General features: G+C 35.7%; 2 protein-coding genes and 1 long non-coding RNA gene across 4 annotated transcripts; 2 read left to right on the top strand and 1 right to left on the bottom strand.

Annotated features, from left to right (window-relative positions):
• On the top strand, positions 1 to 5117 carry LOC8279593 (cation/H(+) antiporter 20). 2 transcript variants are annotated; one of them, XM_048380133.1, is made up of 5 exons: positions 1 to 263; positions 557 to 818; positions 948 to 1588; positions 3723 to 4523; positions 4595 to 5117. In XM_048380133.1, exons 1-5 carry the CDS (start codon positions 45 to 47, stop codon positions 4970 to 4972), a joined length of 2301 nt encoding a protein of 766 aa, XP_048236090.1. In that variant the 5' UTR covers positions 1 to 44; the 3' UTR covers positions 4973 to 5117. The 2 variants fall into 2 exon arrangements, with proteins under 2 accessions (XP_048236090.1, XP_002527749.2); XM_002527703.4 differs by having other exon boundaries at positions 557 to 1588.
• A 1341-nt stretch (positions 5118 to 6458) lies between these two features.
• On the bottom strand, positions 6459 to 10340 carry LOC8279594 (ADP-ribosylation factor GTPase-activating protein AGD7). Its single transcript, XM_002527704.4, has 4 exons — positions 9318 to 10340; positions 9145 to 9234; positions 7077 to 7569; positions 6459 to 6883 (listed from the first exon to the last, which is right to left on the bottom strand). The coding sequence occupies exons 1-3, from the start codon at positions 10107 to 10109 to the stop codon at positions 7078 to 7080; spliced, it is 1374 nt and encodes a 457-aa protein (XP_002527750.1). The 5' UTR covers positions 10110 to 10340; the 3' UTR covers positions 6459 to 6883; position 7077.
• A 267-nt stretch (positions 10341 to 10607) lies between these two features.
• On the top strand, positions 10608 to 11111 carry LOC125371354. The gene is made up of 2 exons (XR_007217666.1): positions 10608 to 10676; positions 10762 to 11111. It is a non-coding gene; the product is annotated as an uncharacterized LOC125371354 (long non-coding RNA).
• The last annotated feature ends 1162 nt before the right edge of the window (positions 11112 to 12273 follow it).

The following is a 12273-nucleotide window of genomic DNA, read 5'->3' as shown; positions in this document are numbered from 1 at the left end:
AGTTAACTTCACCTTAAGTGTTCGCCATAATTCTGTGACTATTTATGTTTATAGAGAAGCTTATTACACCAACGACCATGCCATTGCCACTCAACCTAACCACCATCAAAACCTCATCAGATGGAGTCTGGCAAGGCGATAATCCTCTGAACTATGCCTTTCCATTATTAATACTTCAAACAATTATAGTCCTCTTTATCACCCGCTTCCTCGCCTTCCTTCTCAAGCCCCTTCGACAACCTAGAGTGGTTGCTGAAATAATTGTACTCTCCTGTCTATAAAATTCACCTTAAGCTCATATGCATGCTGAAATTATTTTATTTTTTACTTTTCACAGTATTTCTGTTGTATGCTAATGTCTCAGATAAAATATTTTCACTCTATCAGTAGATGTTACACTCATGTGCTAAATCACTATCCTTTTTTTTTTTCTGCCTTAGTGATATTCTTTAAAAGTTGATTCTGACTAGGTTCGTACGCATACTATTCTTTCAAAATTGACTCTGATTTATTTCCAAATCTAATGATATATTTTTTGCTTTGATTTCCAATTCAGGGTGGAATTTTGCTTGGACCATCTGCTCTTGGCCGGAGTGAAGTCTTCTTCCACTTGGTGTTCCCTTCATGGAGCACTCCTATACTAGAATCTGTGGCTAGTTTTGGTCTTCTCTTCTTTCTTTTTCTTGTAGGTCTTGAACTTGACTTGAGCTCAATACGCCAAACAGGAAGAACAGCTTTCGGCATAGCACTTGCTGGGATCTCCCTTCCTTTCCTATTTGCCGTCGGCGTATCCTTTCTTCTTCGGAAAGCTGTTCATGGTATGGACAAGGTTGGTTACGGCCAGTACCTCATGTTCATGGGAATTTCACTCTCCATTACTGCTTTTCCTGTTCTTGCTCGCATTCTAGCTGAACTTAAATTGCTAACAACACAAATGGGCCAAACAGCTATGGCAGCCGCAGCATTCAATGATGTGGTTGCATGGATCTTGTTAGCTCTAGCAGTAGCACTTGCCGGAAACGGCTCCGGTGGGGATCACACAAGCTCCAGTCCATTAATATCTGTATGGGTCCTCATGTCTGGAGTTGCTTTCGTTGCTTTCATGCTAATATTTGTTAGACCAATGATGAACTGGGTTGCCAGGCAATGCTCACGGCAACAAGATGTGGTGGAGGAAGCATACATATGTTTAACCTTAGCAGGAGTAATGTTGGCCGGATTTATGACTGACCTTATAGGGATCCATTCAATCTTTGGTGCATTTGTGTTTGGTTTAACCATTCCTAAAAGAGGAGAATTTGCAGGAAGGTTAATAAAAAGGATAGAAGATTTTGTTTCTGGTTTGCTTCTTCCACTTTACTTCGCTTCGAGTGGTTTAAAGACAGATGTGGCTAAAATACGAGGAGTTGAAGCATGGGGGATACTAGTGCTGGTTATATCCATGGCCTGTGCAGGGAAGATTTTCGGAACATTTGTAGTGGGTATGCTGTGTATGATTCCCGCCAGGGAATCTTTGGCACTTGGGGTGTTGATGAACACAAAAGGATTGGTGGAGCTCATTATTCTTAATATTGGCAAGGAGAAGAAGGTGAGATTTTCTTCTTATGTTCTTTATTTCTTTTCTTTTTTCTTTTTTCCATTAGAACCTCCATTTCTTTTTTGTTCGTTTTATTTTGATTTATACAAAAGAGCTTTAATCCCAAAAAGGAGACAAAAAAACAACAAAAGACAAAAAGTCCTAATAGTCAAATATCTGTTCATAATTTTTTTAATTTAGCATTTAAAAACTAAAGGTTTTTCTTCATAATTTTTATCATTTTAATTTGTGTCCTAAATATTTATTATTATACTTTAATATATTATATTTTGCTTTTAATAATGTTTATTTTTACCCTCAATGAAAATTCTAGTTCTTCCCATAAAAATTTTAAAAAAGAAAAATATAAGCGACTGTAAATGTTGCACCATTCATCTTTCCTCCTTTACCACTAGGGTCTATTTCCTCTTTTACCACTAGGGTTTTTTTCGAACTATTGTGAGTGTTAAGAAAATATATTTAAGCTTTTTTATTCTACTAAAATTAATTTCTTTTTTTCTTCAATTAATCTTGTCAAATATTTTTTAGAATAAATATTAAATTATCTATTTTTCTCCAAAAAAAATTTTGTTTTTGGCAAAACTCCTAAAATATTCTAAAATTCAAAAGTAAAAATTTTAGAAATACTTTTATCCAAATCAAATTCAAAATGGGAGTAAAGAACCTGAAATTTGAGAGGAATTCTATATGAAAACAACCTAAAATTTTTGTTTAGGTTCAGTGTATGTTTCTATTTATGCATCAAATCGATAGATGATTGACACATCTCTATTTATGCACTAATACTAAAATATAAAATATTTATATATACGTGTTATTTTCTTATTATTAGTTATAGTATATATACCAAATCTAGGTAAAAATCTCTCAAAAATAACTTAGTAAAGTCGGAGAAATAACAAAAGTCAACGGTGATATAAGAATCTCCAACTACCTTGAACTTGAGCTCTTTTTATATTAAAAAATGTCCACTGAGGAGGCATCGGAACAGAATCTCATACACTCTAACCACTATTAAAAACAAAAAGATTCAGTCTCAGGGAGTTGATGAATAACGATCCTATCATATATTCTTCTTCTTCATCATCTTTTACTGAACAATCACATATTTTTGTGGAAAATTTTATTATTCTTGAAACGTAGCCTTTTTTCTATTCATTTAACCTAGCTTTATAGTGCCTAATGAATTTATTCTTTCTAGTGTGCCATCACTTTTCTTTTAACAACTTGATAATCAATTGCATCAATAAAAGGTATAGGACAATATATACGCAAATCGAGTTGAACTCAGTATAAAACTAGATTGTATGACAATGAAAATGAAAATGGAAACAGACAGTATAGTATTATATGATGAAAATACTTCTAAAAACAATAGAACTTTTAAAAAATATAATTATATTTTTAATATTTAAATTTATTTAAAAAATAATAATCGAATAGTTGAAGTTTGCGTGTCAAATTGTTCACAAGCTTGCCACAGATGCAGAGGGGAGACGGCCTCTCCATAACCAAATTCAAGATGGAGAACCAAATTTCAGATGTTACACGAGTTTGAAATATATAATTATTATTCATAATGGATCATCTCGCGTAAATATGGCTTTTAGATGCTAATTAAACTCCAAAGTATTACTGCAACGAGTTTGAAATAAATAATTAACCTTTCAAAATACGTATTAAAAAAAGAACTTTTTATTTAGATCAGGAGGAAATCTGCGCACCGAATCATAATTAATTTGCGGGTAAATATATCAATAAGTGGTGGTGACAACGGGATATTTTTTTGTTTTATCTTTAATTAGTTAACAATCAGCCAATTTCTGGACTAAAGCAGAAGAAAGAGCACTTGGCAATATATTATATATGTTTTTAAGTCTTTGTTTGGAGCTTCTTTAAACAGCGGTGGTACACATGGCAACCTTCTTTTTCTCTTTTGTTTTTTTTTTTTTTTTTATCAACAAGTGCCATATGATATTCTCCACTCTAGCAAGCTAAAGTGGCGATGATTAAAAAAGAAAATGGTGTTTTGCACCAACTCTCGCAAAAGTGGTGTTGATTAAAAAATTATTTTTTTGGTGTGAGACATTGCAGATGATTTGATGCTTTTGCTGATCATGAACAGGTACTGAATGACGAGATGTTTGCAATTCTAGTGCTGATGGCACTCTTCACCACCTTCATGACAACTCCGACAGTGATGGCCATATACAAACCCACACGCCGTGTTTGCCGCGTAGAGCGGCAATTACCAGTGCTTCAAAACTCTCAAGAGACGACCAAAATTCTTGCCTGCATCCATGGTCCGAGAAGTGCACCTGCAATTGTTAATTTCATCGACTTCACTACAAGTGCCATGAGATCTCCTCTCAAGCTCTATGTTATGCACCTTGTTGAACTCACTGACCGCTCTTCCTCTATCATGATGGTTCAACGCACCCGAAAGAATGGGTTTCCCTTTGTTAACTGCTTCTCTCAAGGCGGCGCCTCTGGTGATCGAATAACAGCTGCTTTTGATGCTTATAGCCATGTCGAGCATTCAACGTCTGTCTCAGCATTGTCCACAATGCACGAAGACATTTGCCATTTAGCAGAAAATAAAGGGGTAGCAATAATCATCTTGCCCTTCCACACCAGTCAATCCAAAGAAGGTGAAGAGGATGTCGGTAGTGTCTGGAGAATGGTCAATCAGAATGTCCTTGAGACTGCACCATGCTCCGTGGCCGTGCTTGTGGACCGTGGCTTTAGCAGTATCAGTCAGCAGGTTGGATCTGCCACCGCATTGCCGATAAAGGTCTGCATTCTATTTTTGGGTGGACCAGATGACGTTGAGGCTCTGGAGGTAGGCCGTCGTATGGCTGAACACCCAAGCATCAGCGTGACTCTGACAAGATTCATCAGGTTGGAAAGCAAAGACAAGTCAGAGGTAAAATTTGATTTCTAGATTTCAAATTGGAAACAGAGGTGGACTGTATGTCTTAATGAACTTTTTTGCAGGGAACGGATGAAGTAGCAGTGAAGGAGTTCAGAAGAAAGTGCAACGGATCAGTCGAGTACATAGAGAAGGATGTGAAGAATATAAGAGAGGAAATGCTTAGCATAAAACAGAGAAGGGATTTCAATCTATTGATTGTAGGTAAGGGGGACAGGGTAGCAGAATTGGCACACACTCAGGCAGAGTATCCTGAGTTAGGCCATATTGGAGGAATTTTAGCTTCATCAGCATATAGCAAGGCAAGCTCCGTGCTAATAATCCAGCGAAACAACCCAACCAATGCCACTGGCGATGTGGATGGGACTATGTCCAAAAGGGCTAAAGACAAGAAAACAATGAATGTCGAAGCCGTGATCATAAATAGTGAATCCTCTGTATGATAAAATAGGAAGTAAACATGTATTTTCTTATATATCGGAAGCAGTTCTCCCTCCAAACCAAAATATATTCAACTTGACATGTAAATATATCAGAATAAAGAGTTTGGAGTTTAGATGATGAACAACCACTAAATTTATTGGTCAATGATAAGTTTTAATAGTAAATTTATTTAAATTATACATATTAAGCCATAACTTTTTTTTACATTAAAATAAACAACTTTATAATGCTGTGAATATAGATGAAGTCTATCGTAGCAATCTTAAAGGCGGTAAGTTCAGAATACGTGGTTTCCATCTGCCCACGGGAGTTGGGCGGAGACAAAATGGTGGGGATTGCTATCTTGCCCTTTCACTTTTATTTTACGAATAGGTAGGCGTAGGAACGGGACAGTCCGATCAATATCTTCTTAGCCTAGTTCGGTTTAGTGCCCCCTGTCAGTTTGAATTTTATGTATAAAATGATTGAACTTGTTAGCCGCTCAAATACCTGTTTCATTGGCATCAAGGGCCTCAGCCTAAGCCTCGTACCGCAAGAGAAACTATGAGCTCCTATTCCCGACATGCTATGGTACCCCGGGATGGGTAGGAGCGGGTCGAGTCCGTATCGCCGCGAGCATCCCAGGGAAAAGATCTCATGCAAGAGAGAAAAGAGAAGGAGTCCATCGGTCAGTTCCTTCTGTCGATCGAGTGAATAGGGATTCGGGTAAGGATTCTATTCTTTGCAAGCATAGGCAGTACATGCATCTTGAAATTAATCCGGTTAGCACAAGTTCATGGTTGTTCACTGAGGTATATGATATGGCAGTTCAAATGATGGTATTAGGAAAATCCTTTGGAGTGAATTGGCAACCATAGCTATGTCTCATTCTGAACCGTGGCTCATTACTGGCGATTTCAATGACTTTCTCTCTTCGGACGAGAAAAGTGGCAGGGTGGAAATATCACAAAACAAGTAGGAATAGCCCTCGATGAAGGTATGTTCACATAATTTACAAATCCTGTTTGACATAATTCTCAAAATCAAGATATAGCAGAAAGCGCAGCAAACCTTTTAGCTACTAAAGGTCTTTATCTTTGGATTCAACCTAGGAAAAATGTCAAAACATCATAAAGATCAGGAATAGCTGATAGCCACTGATACTCGCCCGATAGTCCCTCGTTAAATCAGGACGTAGACCCAAAAAAGGTGGCCTTGGGCCCACAGGGCAGCGTTTTTTATTATCCCACTGAGCCCCTCTTTTGTATTTCAAAGACAAAAAACCAAAAAAAAAAAAAAAATTAAAATAAGATCCCAAAGAAAAGCCCCAGTTTCCATGCCTACTTACTTCTATAGGGTTTTGGCTGCAAGTACCTGAAAAACATTAAATCCAGACTTCCTAAAGGTTATATTTAAAAACTAGGCCAGAGGGTTGTCAAAAAAAGAAGAGAAACAATTCGCTGCCCGGAAACAAAAAACATTAATGAAAAATGATTGACCAAGTCATTACAAATATAACAGGAATTTGATTTTTCAAGTCACAAATAATGTTTGATCAAACAGATAATTTGGTCCTCTTCGATCGGGCAATTAGCCCTCCCTGTTCAAAGTTGTACATAAATGACCTAATCTCGACAAACAAAGACTTTCCAAAAGAAGTACATAAATTTTTTTAAAAATTACTGAAAAAGGATAAAAATGAAAAAAAAAAAAAAAAAAAGAAAGGAGTTGCAGAAAATATACCAACATCCACAAAATGCTTTCCCCATTCACAGATCTGATAATATGCGAGCAACACTTCTATTATCAGCTGCTTTCAGCATAAATCCAAATCCACCAATACAGCATCATAACCAGTTGCCATTGGTTTCGGCACTACCAATCATATGAGTGTCAACCAGGGTGTTGGCAAGCATGTAATGCAAAATTACCTGGACAACAAACAGATAATTCCATATCTGTAAAATGATAGATAAACACAACCCTGACCCTAAATAAAAAAAAAGAAAACAATACCCGGAGAAAAGAAACAAGCAAAAGAGCAATTAAACAAAGCACTTCTATGCAAGTACTACAAATAAAGCTAAGAAAATATGAAATGATAAATTAATTTAACAGCACAACCTTAAAGAAAGCCTCCGCCTGTCCATGTGGCATCTGATTTCCCATTGTGACCAACAGCTTTCTTGTCTGGTGCACTCTGATAAAAATTGTCATCAAATCCTTCATCCTTGGCATCATCCCATCCTGCCCAACCATCATTATTATGTGATCCAGTGACTTTAATGCTATCTTCCTTCCTAGTGTCTTTCTGATCCCAGTCATCCCAAGAATTCGAGCTATAAGAATTGTAATGCCCACTTGACGAGGATTGTCCTCCAGCAGATGATGAATTCCATCCTTTATTTTCTTGCTTGTTGAACTCTTGATAATATCCATTACTTTCGCTTTCATTTCTTTGCCAGCCGCCTTCTTTAGCATACTCCTCAACCTTCTGCGAGGCGATAGCCATAACCCCCTTCATAATCCCCCACGTCTTCTGACCAATCTCTGTTGTTTTTGCAGTAACAACATTGACAGTCTCATTTACCTTGTAATCATAGCCACCTTCCTTCACCTGTAACCAAGGATTATTCATCAACCACATTTGTATAATTCCAACATTATGTACATAATGGGATAATTAGCATAAAGATTAAGTTCACAGAATAAACATCTGCATAACCAAGTTTTTGAAAAAAGAAAAAAAACAACCGCATAAATCAAGCAACATAGACATCACATCACTTGCGCAATCATACCTTCTTCAAAAATTGCACATTAGCCACGAAAAGCTGCCAGCTAGGCAACCAAAACCATTTTAGCCAAAAAAAAAAAGCAGCCTAGTGAATTAAACAACCAGTATTACCACTGATATTTGAACAAAAGAACTCAACCACTGATGATATCTTAATTACCAAAATATCTCATCCATCACAACCAGAAATATGACCAGGTCCTCAACTATTGTACTATACTGCCATTGCAGAATCACTGTTCTGGCTATTTATGATCCCCATACTGTCTTCCTTAAACTCATCACACATGACACAAGGGTCAATAGTATTTCCTTGGAATTGAAGCCAGGCCACCCCTGTCATGAGATCAGGTGCCGCCAGCCTCTTAAGCAAAGGCTCATAAATTCTGAGCAGATAAATCAGGATTTACATTTATAACAGGTATAAATTGATCCTTAGCACATTAACTGTGCAATTAGTTTAAGGTCAAATTAGTCACAGCAATATACAACTAAAAATTTACCATACTGCTGTAACACCACAAGCTATTAAGGGTTCTTTAACAAAGGCCACTTAGCCCTTCCCTAGGTCATATTTACTTATTCTAAGTAAAATTAATTCACTGGGTTTTACATTGATTTCCATTGTGGTCAAGAAATGTCACTTTTTTCCAAAACTATAATTTTATAGCAATTAAGGCACTTCCACCTAATTCTAGTAACCACCAAAAATCTGAAGTGGCATTCAATAAATTTGAGGTTATGTTTTTAGAGAAAAGATAAAAAATGGTAGGGTCTTCAACTCATTTCTTTTTTGCCTTTTGGTCTGCATCTTGTTTCAGGTGTTACCATATGTTGACATGCATTGTGTACTTTAAATTTTTTCAATCAGATGCTCGTAGGAAGCATGTGACGGTACCCTATTTTAATAATTAACCCTATTGTGACAAATTACAGTTTTGTAACTACAACAAGAATTAGTGAGAAGTTCAGTGATTACCAGAAATATTTACCCTGCTTACTCGACTAATAAAATAACTTGCAATCACTTTTCACACACAATCAAAGGCATGGTAAGAATAAACACATCCTCTTACATATAGAAAAAAGAATCGTCAAGAAAATTCTATCACTAAACCAACAGAAAACTAATAGAATATAGGGTTTTTGAGTTGATGAATAATACATAGCTGAATTAAATGAAGTTAGCAATGACCATGAGTAGCTAAATAAAAATAGTGTCGGAAAATGAAGTTACAGCAATGATAAGTAAAATATCTTGAATTTAAAAGAAATGGTAAGTTCCTAATTCCATTCAACACATAATTATTAAAGAATTTCAAACATAAGACAAAAAAAGAAAAAGCTAGGAAATGCCATAAAAAAAAGTAATTCCAATTAAAATAAATAAATAACCTTAGAAGTAATCTCTTTCGTGCTAGCTTGGACAACACTTGCAGCTGACTGAGCCGCAGATGCAGCAGCAAGAGATAACCTACCAAACCCCTGGTAGACAATAGAACAACAAAACAACAATTAAATACACAACAAAAAGAAACATTTTTGAATGCAAAAAACTCCAATCACACCTGAGACATAACAGAGAAAACATCTGGTTGAGAATTATTATTAATATTCCTATTGGAAGGAGCAGGACCGGATCCAAATCCAACGTACTTGCCACCTTGTGAAGGCGGAAGACCTTCAGGGCGTGAATCATTCTCAGCCATTTTTCTAGCAAAAAAACTCTCTTTATTAGCGGCAGATGCTTCTAATTGAGATCTAGTATACATATCCTCAGTCGATCTCGACCTAACTGGCATACCTCCCGCTCCATTCCCATTATTGCCCCTAAAATCACTGACTGACTGATTTCTTCTCATATCATTAGACGAAGATCTATACGAATCATCATTGTCCCAACTATCCCACCCTCCATTATTACCACCTGATTGACCCAACGGAGGCTTTTTCTTGCTGCTAGTGCTACCAATCGTTTCTTTAACAACAGGTGGGTCCCGCCAAGGTCTACCCTCGGCTAGGGCTTGGATACGGTCACGATAAACACTAGCGGCGTTAGTGTTATATTTAGCGACGATGTCTGTTTCTTTAGGGACTCCATATTGAGATAAGAAAGCGTTTAGCTTTTCGTTACCACCGGCTTCCATTTTCTTGATCTGGATTTCGGACCACGAGTCCATGGTTACGGATCGGACGAAGGATATGTGAACACCGAGCCCCCGGTGTTTGCCCGAACATTCTAAACACATGAAGACTCCATAGGAAACGGAGGCCCATTGTGGATTCTTTTGCGAGCAATCAACGCAGATCTTGTTTCCTGGTTGCGATTGGAGGTCTCGGAGCCGCCTTGATGCCGCCATTTTTTTTAGGATCCGATCCGGTTGATCTGAATCGGATTTATTTTATTCCAAAACAAAACTAAAACTAAAAAAATTGAAAGAATTATGATACAGAAAATAAAAATTATGATAGCAAAGGGAGATGTGTGATTGAGAGAAAGAATTGGGGGATGTCACCGACACCGCGTAAACGATGGTGCGGGTGTTGGTGCGATTACGCTAACTTGTGTTCCTTTTTTGTTTTGTTTTCTTTCAAATATAAAATTTATAAATAAATAAAACGAGGCATCGCACATGTGGATTTTGTAAGTCTAATGGTTAATCTCGCTTTTCTACAGTTAGTGGATACGTTTTTTGGTATATACTAATTAGGAAAAATGTGCAAATACACTCCTAAAGTTTGGCGTGAAGAGCATATAAGTGCTTAATCTATTCTTTTAGCAAAAAAAAAAATATTCCTTTATCTTTTGTTGTATTATAAGCCCCTTATTAAACGTTGCTTTCATCCTTAACTTAACACTATTTTCCTCCTCATGTGCCAAAGGACATGGAACCATCATGCTTGGGTTTGAGAAGATACTTACCAAGGTTTGAATTCTTCTTTTTTTTTTTTTCATCTTCTCTAGAAGGGCGATGATTTGATGTGTGGTTTTATATATATATACTATCTCAGAGAATGTGCATTTGCAAAATCTACTTGTGGAGCTACGGCGGACAAATTAAGATGTTGTTGATTGGTTTAAGAATGGTGGATCTCTCAATGAGTATAGAATTATAGTTCGTAGCAAGAGATATTCAACATGTCAAAATTTTTTGAATTTGGATATGGATTTGTCAGTGAGCAAGTCTCTAGAACTTGGAGTTGAGCTACAGTGAATGTTGTTATTGGAGCTTGTATGCAAAACGACAATGGATTGTTAGGATTGGCGAGATTTTAATTTTTTTTTGCAGGATCCTATCATTATTGGAAATAAAAGGTGCTTTTATGGTGCTGGGTTTCAGTAGGATCCCACTAACGGAGCATGTCAAATGAGTAAATACATTTATATTTCTTGTCTGTCACATTTCTATTCTAGCTAGCTACTTTCATATACCTCAACTGAAAAAAAAAAAAAAAGGAGTGTGATCTTAGATTTCAATATTTCAGCATAAAAGATTACTTACATGTTACTAAATATTTCAACCTAATTCATATATGGCTTAAAGAATGATTATGGAAAAACAATCATATTATTGCTAACATATTTCTAATAACAAAGATAATAAGAAAAACACAAAGAAAATCATAAAAGATGATAAAAATATGATGTTAAATGCTTTAACCTTAGGTTGTCACTGTATTATACAGATCCTCGAGTCTTAGGTGATGAAGAGGAGGTTGAATCAAAAATAGGATAGGAATCTAAAGTATTTAAAGGTTTTTATATTTGATTTTTGAGAATGTGTGTTACCTCTTAAAAACTTACTATCATTATGCTGAGAGTGGCCAACCTTCTAAGCCTAGGGTTTCTTATTCTATTTATAGGGAAAGGTTTAAAGAAACTTTAAAAGCTTTTTTATATACGTTCGTAATTTTCGATAAATATCTCTAATTTAAAAAATTAATTTTGAACTAATTAGGAGTGTTTATTAATAATATTGATAAACTAAATAAATCATAGAAAATTATTAAAATTTAAATATTTAATAAAATATTTTAAAAGACATTTTATTAATTTTAATTTTTTAAAATGAAAATACACAAAATAATATTGCATTTCAAATTTGGAGCCAATCAGGATCGGACCGTGTAAAAACAGTCAGACTCTGTTACAGCCGACGGGCTTAGAGTTGAAAAGTTTTGAGAAATTTTACATTTAAGTCCCTGATCTTTTAAAATTTTCAATTTTACCCCTCAAACTTAATTTGTTTCTATCAATTTAGTGCAAACTGATTTCAAAAATAATTTTTGGTTCAATTATTCACAATCCTAATTGGAATTTGACCATCGTCAACCTCTCGAGACTCGAAAAAAGCAGTAACTTTTATCATCGAATTTTTCATAATTCGCTCGATATCTAAATTTGGAAAACAGGTGCTGACAGAGTCATTTGATTTATACCAAATAAGAAAATATGGCCTACTCCAATTATTCTCCTAAACAAATCCCAGATTTCATTAAATAAACCCTATATTGACACTATTA

The sequence above is a fragment of the Ricinus communis genome, chromosome 10 (assembly GCF_019578655.1).
Source record: "Ricinus communis isolate WT05 ecotype wild-type chromosome 10, ASM1957865v1, whole genome shotgun sequence".
Lineage (NCBI taxonomy): Eukaryota > Viridiplantae > Streptophyta > Magnoliopsida > Malpighiales > Euphorbiaceae > Ricinus > Ricinus communis.
This window is presented reverse-complemented; position numbering and strand designations above follow the sequence as displayed.

Excerpts from the sequence above, each read along its gene's own strand:
- LOC8279594 (XM_002527704.4), bottom strand. The coding sequence starts at position 10,109 with ATGGCGGCATCAAGGCGGCTCCGAGACCTCCAATCGCAACCAGGAAAC. Across the intron at positions 9,235-9,317 it reads TTTTCTCTGTTATGTCTCAG|GGGTTTGGTAGGTTATCTCT; the intron begins GTGTGATTGGAG and ends ATTGTCTACCAG. Across the intron at positions 7,570-9,144 it reads CGAAAGAGATTACTTCTAAG|GTGAAGGAAGGTGGCTATGA; the intron begins GTTATTTATTTA and ends CCTTGGTTACAG.
- LOC8279593 (XM_002527703.4), top strand. The coding sequence starts at position 45 with ATGTTTATAGAGAAGCTTATTACACCAACGACCATGCCATTGCCACTC. Across the intron at positions 264-556 it reads GAGTGGTTGCTGAAATAATT|GGTGGAATTTTGCTTGGACC; the intron begins GTACTCTCCTGT and ends TTTCCAATTCAG. Across the intron at positions 4,524-4,594 it reads AAAGCAAAGACAAGTCAGAG|GGAACGGATGAAGTAGCAGT; the intron begins GTAAAATTTGAT and ends ACTTTTTTGCAG.